Source organism: Pelecanus crispus, chromosome 2 (assembly GCF_030463565.1).
Source record: "Pelecanus crispus isolate bPelCri1 chromosome 2, bPelCri1.pri, whole genome shotgun sequence".
In the NCBI taxonomy this organism is placed as follows: Eukaryota; Metazoa; Chordata; class Aves; order Pelecaniformes; family Pelecanidae; genus Pelecanus; species Pelecanus crispus.
In genome coordinates, this window is record NC_134644.1 from 6,715,233 (window position 1) to 6,729,894 (window position 14,662).

General features: G+C 39.8%; 1 protein-coding gene across 1 annotated transcript in view; it reads left to right on the forward strand.

The window, feature by feature from the left end:
• LOC104026710 (sodium channel protein type 5 subunit alpha) overlaps window positions 1-14,662 on the forward strand; it is a 55,427-nt gene that overhangs the window by 12,518 nt on the left and 28,247 nt on the right. Inside the window, 6 exon segments of the mRNA XM_075706553.1 lie at window positions 1,579-1,670; window positions 5,863-6,069; window positions 6,698-6,761; window positions 7,385-7,529; window positions 8,829-9,023; window positions 10,548-10,739. Coding sequence (XP_075562668.1) covers window positions 1,579-1,670; window positions 5,863-6,069; window positions 6,698-6,761; window positions 7,385-7,529; window positions 8,829-9,023; window positions 10,548-10,739 — 895 coding nt within the window.

The following is a 14,662-nucleotide window of genomic DNA, read 5'->3' on the forward strand; positions in this document are numbered from 1 at the left end:
CTTATATCAAAACCAACTAGCTAGGTAGACAAGAAATGAGGAATAAACCAAGTCAGAATTTGTATCTCAAATAGAGAATGTTAATCTCAAAAGCAAAACAGTCTTACTTGCAGCAGTGACCAGATTCACTCATGCCCAGTCCCAGAGCTTTCAAAGCAAATCTCTGTCATTTAGCATTTCTGAATAGTTTTCAGTTGTCTTGTTCTAATTTATTAGAGGTGTGGAGTAATTTAGATTGGAAGGGACCCCTGGAGATCATGTGGTCCAGTTCCATGCTAAAAGCAGGACTAATTTAGATTAGGTTGCTCAGGACCTTGTCCAGTCAAGTTCAGAGTTTCTCTAAGCATGGAGATTCAACAACGTCTCTTGGGGTCTTAAACTCCACCTTCTCATGGGCTCTGTAGCAAAGCTGCCATCAACTGTCATATCCCTGACTGGATTTTCCTTGTTTGTAAATAATAGGTTATGTACTTGGATGTCATCACACACATATATATGTATATGAACAAAGTATTGTTGTGCGTAATCTGTAAGCCATTAAGGAGCTTACACATTGTTAATCATCAGTAACTATCAAGTAGTCCAACAGCTGTAGGAACAATTTCATTTTATAATCCCACTTCCCTACCTGTACTCCTAATTCATTTCTGTTCAAGCAGATATAAGCAGTTTGCGATACAGTCTCTCCCTCTGGTTTTTTGGCTCCTGTGATGCAACAAATAAAAGTATTTGGAAATTAACTCAACAGTTAACTCAAGTGTGGTTATTACTTAGGGTACCTGAGAATTATTTAATTTTACAGTGTAGGCAAAGCATTAGTGCTCTGATCTATTGCTGACAAAAGTCATGCTTTGAGTAGGAGGTTGCCTAGATCACCTCCAGAGGTCCTTTCCAACCAATGTTTCTCAGATTCTGTTATTGAGACTTTTTATTTTAAGGAATTCTGTTACCAGTTATGACCTTGTCATAAGATAAGTCACAATTCATGTCCATTCTGACATGAAAGAAGTCTTGTAAAATATGGGGTAACCTGTTAAAGTACTGTGTAGAATACGCAACTCTTAAAATCCTCATTTTCTGAATTTGTCCAATTGTTGAAACAGTTAAATTGAAACTAGTTTCAATACTCAAGTTCTTAGCTGACTGTTAAGTAAACGTTAGAAAGACAGCCATGCAGTACGGGATTAACGTATTTGTAAACCTAGTTTTGCTCAACTCCCTTCCCCTAAAATATGTATTGTGTAGTTTTGAGATAGCTGCAACATATACTTTCATGTGATCTAAATCAGATTAGCCTCTGTATGAGAGGGTTTTATATTTATTTGACATTTTGATGGATAAACACTTCAAAAGTTAAGCATCCAAATCCACAGTTTCTTTTCAGAGGCACTATTCAAAAGTTATTGTTTTGTATCAATACCTGGAAACGGACTTAGATTCCTAAGTTTAGACATCTACCTTAGGACATATTTGACCTATTTATTTTCTGTAACTTATTAATTACTGTGTGCTCAATATGCATATGCTCTGAAAAGCTAAATCTTTGTCATTCAGTTATATGGTGGTTTAATTTTATAGGTATGTTACTATGTGTAAAATTGTGGGCAAGGTTTCAGCTCTTCGAACTTTCAGAGTACTGAGGACTTTGAAAGCTATTTCGGTAATACCAGGTAAGGAACAACATGTCTTACTAATTTTCTCTCTGCTTCAGCAGTATGCTATTTCTAATTCCTCTCCTGTTCTTGTCTTCAGTTTTCTGGTCACTCTTTGTGACAGTTAACACGATCCCAAGGTGTGACTGTTTTGCAGTCTGTAGCAACTCTCAGCAGCATCCTAACGGAGTATTTTTTATCATCTTTCCTCAAAATGATTTTGATGCAGGCAAATTTTTGTATTTTCTGCTTTTTCTATCCCATCACTAATGTTCAGTTTTAGTTAGCCCAGTGCCTTTGACTTTTTACTTTGCTGTCTTTCCTGAGCAGCACACCCTATTCAATATGTTGTCTTAATATAATGATGGCTATACCACCATATTTCTGGTTTCATGTTATACTTCATTAGCTTAATCTTCTATGGTTTATTTCCCAGAATGCTGACTTAACAATATTTCAGAGTTTTTTGTCTGTTTGTTTACTGACCACAGCCACTATCTGGATTGAGCATAAGATTTTCATCAACAGTGTTTTACATATGCTGTCCAGATATTCGATATTTTTGTAAGTTGTGCCACTAATTAGGATACCAAAGTGCGGATTTCAGAATCTAACTGCAAGAACTGATTTGAAAATCTATAAATGACTATATATCCCATTGTCATAGTATATATTAACTTCACCGTTTCTATGTAATTACAAATATATTTTTGATTTTGCTATGGAATTATAACAGGCATTAGACATAGGATGTGTTTAATTTTTAACATCAAAGCCACCCATCAATACTTTTCCTTTCATATTCACCATGGAGAACAGAGATTAAATGTAATTTTACTTTTTTCTTATGAAAGGCTTCTAGAAGAATCCTGGATATCACTCTCTGCCTATGTCATATTTCAAATTCAGTTATTCTGCCAGAATATTGGTCTTCAGTTCATATACAACACATTTTCGAAGAATCGAACGGTGGTTGAGGTTGGAATGGACCTCTGGACATCATCTGGTCCAGCCCCTCTGCTCAAGCAGGGCTACCTAGAGCTGGTTGCCCAGGCCCATGGCTAGACAGCTTTTGAATATCTCCAAGGATTGAGATTCCACAGCCTCCCTGGGCAGCCTGGGCCAGTGCTCAGGCACCCTCACAGTAGAAGAGTGTTTCCTGCTGTTCAGAGGGAACCTTCTGTGTTTCAATTTGTGCCCATGGCCTCTGGTCCTGTCACTGGGCACCAGTGAAAAGAGCCTGGCTCCATCCTCTTTGCACCCTCCCTTCAGGTGTTTCTATACATTGGCTGTCCCCGTGTGCCGTTGGGCTGTCCCCGTGTGCCCTAAGACCAACCGGCGGGGAAAACGACCGGCCTGGCTGAATAGGGAGCTTTTGTGGGGACTCAGGGAAAAAAGGAGAGTCTACCGCCTTTGGAAGAAGGGGCGGGCAACTCAGGAGGAGTACAGGGATCTTGTTAGGTCCTGCAGGGAGGAAATTAGAAAAGCAAAAGCCCAGCTAGAACTCAACCTGGCCAATGCTGTAGAAGATAATAAAAAATGCTTTTATAAGTACATCAGCAATAAAAGGAGAGCCAAGGAGGATCTCCATCCTTTGCTGGATGTGGGGGGGAACATTGTCACCGAGGACAAGGAAAAGGCTGAGGTACTTAACGCCTTCTTTGCCTCTGTGTTTAACAGCCAGACCGGTCATCCCCAGGGTACTCAGGCCCTTGAGCTAGAGGATAGGGATGGGGACCAGAATGGAGCCCTCATAGTCCAGGAGGAAGCAGTTAATGACCTGCTACGCCACCTGGATGCTCACAAGTCTATGGGGCCAGCTGGGATCCACCCAAGAGTACTGAGGGAGCTGGCAGAGGAGCTTGCCAAGCCACTTCCATCATCTATCAACAGTCCTGGTTAACAGGGGAGGTCCCTGATGACTGGAGGCTTGCCAATGTGATGCCCATCTACAAAAAGGGCCGGAAGGAGGACCCGGGGAACTACAGGCCTGTCAGCCTGACCTCAGTGCCGGGAAAGATTATGGAGAGGTTCCTATTGAGTGAACTCAACAGGCAAGTGCAGGTCAACCAGGGGATCAGGACCAGCCAGCATGGGTTCATGAAAGGCAGGTCCTGCTTGACCAACCTGATCTCCTTTTATGACCTGGTGACCCACCTGGTGGATGATGGAAGGGCTGTGGATGTCATTTACCTGGACTTTAGCAAAGCTTTTGACACCATCTCCCATAGTATTCTCCTGGGGAAGCTGGCAGCTCATGGCTTGGACGGGCATAGTCTTCGCTGGGTAAAAACCTGGTTGGGTGGCCGAGCCCAGAGAGTTGTGGTAAATGGAGTTAAGTCCAGTTGGCGGCCGGTCACGAGCGGTGTTCCCCAGGGCTCTGTTTTGGGGCCAGCCTTGTTTAATCTCTTTATCGATGATTTGGATGAGGGGATTGAGTGCACCCTCAGTAAGTTTGCAGACGACACCAAACTGGGTGGGAGTGTCGATCTGCTGGAGGGTAGGATGGCCCTGCAGAGGGACCTGGACAGGCTGGATCGATGGGCCGAGGCCAACTGTATGAGGTTTAACAAGGCCAAGTGCCAGGTCCTGCACTTCGGTCACAACAACGCTACAGGCTTGGGGAAGAGTGGCTGGAAAGCTGCCTGGCTGAAAAGGACCTGGGGGTGTTAGTAGACAGCCGGCTGAACATGAGCCAGCAGTGTGCCCAGGTGGCCAAGAAAGCCAACAGCATCCTGGCTTGTGTCAGGAATAGTGTGGCCAGCAGGAGCAAGGAGGTGATTGTCCCCCTCTACTCGGCGCTGGTGAGGCCGCACCTGGAATACTGTGTCCAGTTTTGGGCCCCTCACTACAAGAAGGACATTGAGGTGCTGGAGCGTGTCCAGAGAAGGGCAACAAGGCTGGTGAAGGGTCTGGAGCACAGGCCTTATGAGGAGCGGCTGAGGGAGCTGGGGTTGTTTAGCCTGGAGAAGAGGAGGCTGAGGGGAGACCTTATCGCTCTCTACAACTACCTGAAAGGAGGTTGTAGTGAGGTGGGCATTGGTATCTTCTCCCATGTAGTTAGCGATAGGACGAGAGGAAATGTGCTTAAGCTGCGCCAGGGGAGGTTTAGGTTGGAAATTAGGAAAAATTTCTTTACGGAAAGGGTGGTGAAGAATTGGAACAGGCTGCCCAGAGAGGTGGTGGAGTCCCCATCCCTGGAAGTGTTCAAAAAACAGGTAGATGTGGCACCTGGGGACATGGTTTAGTCTAGTCTACCCTTGATTGGCTTAGAATAGACTTGGTAGTGTAGGTTAATGGTTGGACTGGATGATCTTAAAGGTCTTTTCCAACCTAAACGATTCTATGATTCTATGAGATCCCCCTTGAGCCTTCTCTTCTCCAGCCTGAACCGTCCCAGCTCTCTCAGCCTTTCCTCATGGGAGAGGTGCTCCAGTCCCTTCATCGTCTTTGTGGCCCTTTGCTGGACTGTCTCCAGTATGTCCATGTCTCTCCCGTACTGGGGAGCCCAGAACTGGATGTAGGACTCCAGGTGTGGCCTCACCAGTGCTGAGCAGAGGGGAAGGATCACCTCCCTCGACCTGCTGGCCATGCTTTGCCTAATGCAGCCCATGATATCGTTTGCCGCCTTTGCTGCAAGGGCACACTGCTGGCTCATGTTCAACTTGGTGTCTGCCAGGACCCCCAGATCCTCTTCTGCCATGCTGCTTTCCAGCTGGGTTGTCCCCAACATATGTTTGTTCCCTTCCCGGTGTCATAAATGTTCTTTTACTTTTAAACTGGTGACATCTGTAAGGCATTATCTTCTAAGACAGAATTCCCTGAGGTCAGCAGAAGCTATCCTTTATTATAATGTGTATTTGGCACAATGTGAAGTACTGGGTTAATGTGAATCAAGCACAGGAATCTGCCCATATTCATTAAAGCTCCTAAGAGTTTGCTTAGATGCCATCTTAATTCAGAATTTTCAAGTTAGCAAAATTAGCGTTAGAAGGAAGTAAAAGCCAAATAAGTTATGATTAGGAAATTTAAGTAAAGATAGTTTACTCATTCATACTATGCTTTATTTTACCTCTTTTAATGCTCTGAAGTTAGAAAACCATTTACACTGATTGTTTTTAACACACTTGCAACTGTTGTATGTTGTCATGTGGGAACGCTACTGCATTCCTCTTCTCATTTTGCTTATTATTGAATCTTATTTTTCTAGGTCTGAAAGTCATCGTAAATTCACTTATTGAATCTGTTAAGAAACTTACTGATGTGTTGATCTTGACTGTTTTTTGCTTGAGTATATTTGCTCTAATAGGCCTCCAGCTTTTTATGGGCAATTTAACATCCAAATGTGTCCTCAGTAATACTACATACAATGACACATTATGTCAGGATGCCAAGATATATGTACCAAATGGTGAAGGTAATTTTATTCTTTTCTCCTTTTACATAATCTGTGTATCTTCCTATGTATGTCTTGGTTTTTCACAGAGATATTAATTAGTTGCATGTATTTCTCACAAGAAGGTATGCCCTTCCATTTGCACAAGTAGTAATATGAAGTCTCTGGGACAACAGAATGAGAGATTAGTGAACGTGGGATTTGAAGAAAGATTAGCAGTCTGTGGGATAGAAGAGACTGAGTTTTCTATAAACATTTGCTTCTTTACCTATGCACATTGCACGGGGATCCTAATTTTAGGGATACTGCACAGAGAATGATTTTTTCCATCACTTCAGCTATATTGTTCTGGGATTTTGCCTACTTCTTGCAGACATTCTTATTTTTACAGGAGATCAAATAAAATCTTACATTGTGAGTTATGCAGTTGATAGTTTTGGGGTTTTTTTTTGGTTTTTTTTTTAAATTGCCATAGGGACAGATCTGCTGAGAAACAGCCCTATATGCCCTGTGTTGTTAAAGGAATCTTTCACAGAAATTTGGTCCATCAGGCTGTTTATTAAAGTGCAGTAATGTATGGTTTACTGTCAGAGTGCTGTAGGAACTGACAACTTCTGATTTTATGATTCCTTGATATTTTTTTTATTAGATATCTGCTCCAGAATGAATAAATCTTCTGAAATATTGCTCTGTGGGTTCAGTTCAGATCCTAAGTAAGTGAACAAACAGTTTTAGTACTTTCTTATTTTTTCCTCCAGATGTACTGTGGTTTTATTTTTGGCCTAAAGGAATGGTGATGATTTTTCAGGGGGTGGAATGTGTGTGTGTGCATTATTAAATTAAAAACCAGGTATTTCACATCAGAAAAAAGATGAAGAAAGGTATTAGGATGCAAGCAATTACATATGTGCTTTGTTGCTAACCACTGGTAATATAATGGTAATGTAGAATAATATAAATGAGGAGGGGAACATATCAGTAAGAGTTGTGAGATATTACTAAGCTCTCCTCATCTTGGTGAATTATTTAAAAGTAAACATATTTCCATTTTTTTTCCCTCTCTATGTATTTGTTTGAATGCATCCTACATCAGTGGAGAGTTTCTGTCTAGTCAGAAACTAGACAGAACTAGAGTTTCTGCCTAGTTTCTTTGAGCGGACAAGTGGCTTTCTAGGATTGTCCAATATTATCGGCCCTTCTGGCAGAATTATATTGGGGAATAATGAAATGGACTTTCAGATAAACTGAACAAAATGTTGGATGTTCTGTACTGGATGCTTTCAGGTACAATCTAATGCTGCAAGTAAGTATTGTTTAACATTTCTTTTGTGGTTAGCAAAGAGTGCCCAGAAAACTATAGCTGCAAGAAGCTTGGGAAGAATCCTGACTTTGGTTATACAAGTTTTGATCATTTTGGCTGGGCCTTCCTTTCTTTATTCCGTCTGATGACACAGGATTACTGGGAGCGTCTTTACAGACAAGTAGGTACTTTTATTACCTGCTAGAATGGCTTCAGACACGCAGTTTAGAGTTTTTTGTCCACTAGAAAAATCTGCACCTGTTTTAACATTACTGATACCAAATTTCTTTTAAAATCAACATAAATATTAAGGACGTATCTTCAAGTGACTAAGTTGTAACACCCTCTGCAAGTGACATTGGATGGGAGCAATCCTGCTGTGAATGCTCATAGTTTTGTTGGAGAACACACTTGGGTCAGTGATTAATAGCTAAATGTTAATATGTAACTACCAAAGGATTGGGGTATATAGTAGATCTGGCTAGTGAGCTCACTGCCTGTTTCTCTTCCGTTTAAGTCCTGACTCCTCACCAAACCTTTTGGCTCAACATATACACTTACATTGCAGATAATTTTTGACAACTGGTACTAAAAAAATTGGAGCCTTTATGTTTTGATTCAGAGAGTTGAATGTAACTTTTAAATTCTGGTGTTTGAGAAAAATGATACAAAAATTGCATGTAGAGAACTCTCTGGATCCCTTACATCTATGTTGTGCCTTTGCTAGAAGGAAATTATCCTCTGCTGTGTTCTGTAGCTTTCATATGGTCCACTTTAACTTTTTTTCCAGCAACCTTTATTAACTGAGATTTTTTTAAAATGGATATGTCGTCTTTTTGGTATTTGGAGGTCATGTGGTTTTTAGGTTTTAATGTCTCAGAGCTTCATTTTGAACCATCTCCTCTGCTGCCACTTAAAAAAATGTAAGAATAAGCAATCAGTCTAAATATTGCCTCTGATTCACTAATTATAACATCTTTCGTGATTGTTTAGGTAATCCTAGCTTTCATCCTTATTACTGAGTTTTATTAATTTCTTCTGTAGTCACCTGTATATCTCTTTACAGCTGAAGTTGTCTTCTCATAACTTAAACTCTGATGATCATTTGCCTGATTTGCTGGGAGATATTTCATTTAATTTTAAGAATGAATTTTGTTAATTCTTCTCTGCAGTACATGGCATCATTATGAAAGTTTGATGGCCTGTTACATTAAGAGAAAACATTGTATGATCACAGAGAAGTTTTTAAGAGCTTAAATTTATTTACTTGAAGGCCAGGGGAACTCCTGACTGGATGTATTTCTAGACGTTCTCTGTAACATAGGCCAGAGGTAGATCCTACTGTTGTTTAAAGAAAACAGTGCAGTATGTTGACCTTTTGTATTGCATAGAAAAATAAATTGTTTAAAGTTAGTTTGAAATTCTGTTGTAAATGTTAGTTTGTTAAGAATTTATTACAGTCTTTACCTTTTCCTCACAGATTATCCGTACATCTGGAAAGAATTACATTTTATTTTTTCTGGGGGTCATCTTTTTATGCTCATTTTACCTCTTCAATCTGATCTTGGCTGTAGTAACTATGGCATATGAAGAGCAAAATAGAGCTACTCTTGCTGAAACACAGGCAAAGGAAAAACTCCTTCAGGATGCCCAAGAAATTCTAGAGAAAGAACGGGTTTGTAAATTATTATATATAATACTTAATATGTGGTTCCTTTTGTTTTCTTCTGTTTGTGAGTTAGAGAAATAAGGTTTTTAATTAAACATGTGCTTCTTACAATACTTTCTCACACTTCATTTCTCTTTCTCTTTATAAATACACATGTGTATGTATACATATATTTAAATATATATAAACATTTCTGTGATACAAACAAACAGCATGAGTCCAAGTTAAATCATATCAAGTTTTAAGATTTGCAGACCTGACACTGTATAGGAATGGCTTGCTGGCACGTATATAGCTTTTGTGGTATTGCGTAAGGGCCTGCGCTCTGTCGTTTGCCGCGTTCTTGCACCCTACCACTATTGCTGTGTACAAAAATTCCTTTCTCTGGATATTCCTTCTTGCTATTACTTTGTAGTCTGATGAAGGAAGTGGGAGTGGATAAATTTGCATCCATAAGAAAAGTTGTCATTTCTACAGTTTCCTGAGATTGGAAGTTTTGACGCTGATAGATTTGAGGATTGATTAAAAATGTAAGCTTTCTGAGAGCCACTGTGCTCAGCTATTTAAAGTGTGTCATGCCTCTTTTTGAGTGATTGCATGCAGAAGGTCTACCAGTTGACAAGAACAGGAATAATCTTTGGCCAGGCTGGTGCCATTAGTTCCATATTAGTGTAGAAGGACATCCAGAGACTGCACTAGTTTCTTTGCTGTTAGTTTGGAGAGCTAATAGACACACATCAGATTTCTGCAGTGTTTCCTCTTGGCACAGCGTCGCCTAGATTCATTCATTCCTTGGCGTGTAGGGGACCAGGGATCACCTTATTTTTTTTATTTTATTCCTGAGAAGTGAAGCTCTGAGCTGAGGCAGCAAGATAGATTGAAAATTCTAGTAAGACATATTTTATCTTCTAACTTTTTATAAAAGATACCTCTGATTTACTGCTAACAATCAGAAAAGTCAGACTTGTAAGAGGACATACAAATATTCTCTAGCAACTATCTGATTTCATTGTTAAATGAAAGGCATCACCGGTTTACCAAATTCCTCCTCTACAGCTGTCAACAGGCCTGTAATGTTTCTCTGTCTGAAATTCCAGCTTGCCAAGCTTTACTTCGGCTTTTCTTCCTTCTATTTTTCTTTCAACAGGATTAGTAGTTAAGAAAGGTTTAACATTTTAGGATTTAGTTTGAGCCCTTAGTCTTCTGTTGTCTTTGGGCTCAAGGTCCTTTCCAAAGCAAGAAAAGGAGAGTAAAAGGATACACCTTAATGTTCTGTAATTCAGATACAAAATACAATATCTAAAGTAGCAAGGACAAACTTTAATTATAGTAGCTGATAAGTAACCCTGCTTTATCTTTCAGTATTGTGAATATCATTTTGTACTCCTATCTTTTTATAGTAGTTTAATATTTGAAAGGTAAGAATTATTACCTCAAAGCATTCGGGATAGCATAATAATTAAACTGTATATGATGCTAGTCCATTTGCCTTGTATTAATAGACCAACTTTTTTGCTGTTTCTTTTACAGCTGTTGGCTGCTGGAGAGGGTAATAAGGCCTTACATGTCAGACCTGAAATTGCAGTTGCTGATTTGAAAAATTCAAAAGAAAAAAAGATGAAGAAAGAAAAACCTATTTTAAGACAAGGCTTAATTTTAGGTGATCATGGCAGAGAGGAGCATATGTTTAATTCACAGCCTGGTCACTGCCACAAGAAGCTTGTAAGTATTCAAAATAGAACACATATGCATTAGACTTACATGTGATATGACAATTTGATGAGCAGAAAAGCTTTCTTTATTTGCATTTTTTTTCCTTCTTTTTTTTTGTCCTTCTTGGATGTATTGGATTAACTTGTTTTTTAAAGCAATCTGAAAGTTAGATTTTGGGACCAGAGGGAGACAGTGCTATATGGACTTGAAATGAAAGTTCGAAGTGGCCATCAGTAGCATACTTATGACACATTATAGCCCTCTGCACTTATAACTGTGGTAAGATCTGTTGGCATCTCTATTGTCCTGCATAAACAAACATATAGAATCCTGTAAGTTTTAGAATTTCCCTAATGACCTAACTTTCCACAGCTAATTCCCTGGCCTAAATATTTAGGGTTGGATTCAGTTCGGCATGGTCCAGTATCCATGTAGAGTATAGATTTGTTACCTTTTCAATGCTTAGTCCATGTGTGTATCTTCACTTAGTATCACCAGTGCATGTGTGACTGCATCTGGGGTATTATGTCAAGTTTTGAGCTCTCCAGTAGAAGGATTACATTAAGATACCACGCAAAGCCAGTGGAGGCTGCCAAGATGATTAAGGGGCTGTAGCACATGATGTGTGAGGAGGGGTGGAGAGGTTGGGTTTGTTCAGTCTGAAGGAGAAAAGGGAAAGGGAAGAATCTCATTACTGCTATCTACTAATATCTAATGGGAGTGTGTAAAGAGGAAGGATCCAAGATCTTCTTACAGGTGCACAATAGAAAGTCAAGGGAAACAAGTTGCAACAAGGGAAATTCCGATTAGTTATTAAGGGGAATTAAAAATCACTGTGGCAGAGGATAAACATTAGAACAGGTCATCCACAGAAACTTTTGGATCTTCGTTTTTGGAGATATTCAGAACGTAGCTGGAAAAGGCCCTACAGCTGAAGTTTGCCCTGCTTTGAGTGATGGAGTGGGAGGACTCCAGAGGACCTTCCCAACTTTAATTTTTCTCTGGCTTTATGTAGACATCCACTTTTAGATGCCTGTATTTAGGTATTTTAATCTTGAGCTGAATCATCCAAAATAATTCCAGGCAATTATCCATATTACTAGGTTATTTTCAACAATATCTAAAAAGAAAGCTTTTAATGCCCTTATACGAGTTCAGTAACAGCCATTCTCCAGTACAGGCTTGTGACTTAGACCAAATAGGGTCCACTGGGAAAACAGATGGTGCAAAAGGAGATGTTTGTGTCCAAATAGCACTTTGACTGAAACCCTGGTTTCCAGCCACACCTTTGATAATGCAGGCTGGCATTTCAAACCAGTCTTCATTCACTGTCTCAGATGCGTTTCTTCCTTCCATTTCTTTGGTGGTCATTTACCATGACTCAGCAGGGTCTCGATGTGGAGAGCTGGAAATCATCATCAAAACATACACTGTTCATTTTGATATTATCCCTCACCCCTCTGTCTCCTAACATATTTTCTATGATGCCCCCATGACAGTCTGTTCCATCTCGTGGCAGATTCTCTCTTGCTTCTGGGACAATATCAGAATTGTTCCCCCCCATCTCATAGAAATGGAAACTTTCCCGTAGCAGAGCTAAAGGAGTAATGGCCCAACTTCTTTCCTTTTGAAAATTGTCCTTGTAGGAGAGTTTTTATCAGACATGTCTTCCTAGCTAAAATGGATTAGGTTTTCATTCTGTCAGTCAGCATGGTCAGAATTTCTTCTGAATTCTGTGATCCTAGCTATATTAAATTATGTGTCTGAGCTGAAGGAGTCAAAATCATCCACTTGGCGGCAACTGCCATCTGTCATTCCTTTAGTATAGCATTTGCTTCTTATAGAGTGTCATTAACGTTTCCCCTCCCGTGTTAAGAATATAATGCCATTTTGTGACCTAATTTGGGTCTGCTGTACTTAAAGGGAACACTCTGTCACAGTCTATGGGGGTGTATTATACCTATTGAGGAAAAAGTCTTTCCACAGCAGGTGTCATATCTTCTATAAGTATAAAAATCACCTCTTATGGCTGATTATCCCTATTTAATTTTTTTCTTCTAAGTCTGTGACTGTGTTGCAGGAGATGACTGAGCCAGGAGATATATTTGGTTTAGTTCCTAGACCTTACTTCTCCAAGGCTGCAAAATCTGCACAGGTTGGATGCCAAAAGCGATCTGTATTTTTACATTTCAGAAATAACATTTTCAGACCCTTCCCAAGGTCCCTTCCCCTCTCTATGTGCAGAGAATGGTGAAGTTATGAATATCTCTGTTAGGAACTTTTGGAAACAGATAATAGATTGCACTGGAACGTGGTATGAGAAGTGTTAAGTGGAACCCACTTTTCGGGAGTATATTCTGCAGAGTTTAAACTACATTGCTGTGCTTGCTAATGGATGCCTCTACGCTATCTGCATGAAGAATTCCAAGACACAGCTCCAGGTAATCGTGACTGTGTGAGACCCTGGGTGTAGTCTTATGCTGTCTTACACATACATACAGATGATCATTTGACAGCAGAAGCAGCTATTTGTCAATCATGAGGGTTCTTCAAGATGCATAGTCCACCTGTACACTCACTTCCTCTCACTCCCCTACATCACAGTTCTCACTTTGTCCTACAAATGCTGGTATTTCATATTTTTAAAAAAAAAAGAAAGAAAGAAAAACAGGAAGGCCTAGAGCAGGATCCAGGCAGTATGAGCTGCTCCCATGTAGAGTTCTACCTTAGACAAATAAATATAATCTGCAACAAGCATGGCAGTTTGTTTCATGTTATGGCAACTACTAGTAGTACTGTCCCTGCTACAAATGAGGGCTCTTCAAACAATGTACACTCTAATCACAAAAAGAGCCTAAAGATGCTAAGTCAAAGAGAGAAAAAGTGTATGAGATAGAAACTTTTTGGTAGGACATTATCAGTTCTATAAAAACTTGAATGGACTATTTCTCTAGTGCATATCCCTGTTTTAAATCCCATTTTGTCAGAGAACTTCTCATCACCAGTTATTTACTTCAGCTAAAGATAGATGAGCAGCAGTAACTGGTTCAGTGTTGATGAATGCTCTTAACCTTTCTAAAAATACTAACTCTAAATGCTTTCTGAACAGACGTGAGTTTCAACAAGAAGACTGAGGACTTTAGTCAGGCTGGTGCACAAATTTTTCTAGGTTTCTCTCCTCTGAGACACCAAACGTTATAGAAAGGAATGAAAGGACAAGTTGCACTGGTAACTGGGATGTTATTAGAATAGTCTAATTGAGTCTTTTAGATTCTGAGAAAATACAGATAGAAAAATGAACGTTTTAGCACTGTATTATAAATTCATTTTACATGTCTATTCTATGACAGTTCTATCAGCTAAGTTTTGCTTAGCTTTTCAAGTCATTAAAATACCAGAGAGACAAAAAGAAATAATTATTATGAAACCCCTGAGGCCAAGGATATCAGTTTAATTCCCTGAATAGCAGTTTTATAGAATATGTCCCTAAAAATCTTATTATTGTAAAAGTTTGAAAGTGATATGATATATTGGTAGGACAAGGGGTAATGGTTTTAAACTAAAAGAGGGTAGATTCAGACTAGTTACAAGGAGGAAATTTTTTCATGTTGGGGGTGGTGAAACACTGGTGCAGGTTGCCCAGAGAGGTGGTAGATGCCCTGGAAACATTCCCTGGAAACATTCAAGATCAGGTTGGACAGGCCTCTGAGCAACCTCGCCTAGTTGGAGATGTTGCTGCTCATTGCAGGGGGGTTGGACTAGATGAACTTTAAAGGTCCCTTCCAACCGAAACTATTCTATGATTCTATGATATCTTTACTTACGTACCCTCTCCACAAAAAGAAAATGAAACAAATCAAGTTGTGCTGATAGGGGATACTAAGGTACTGTGCATTATGATGTGGTCAGTCAGTAGCTCCCTGTCAGCTGAT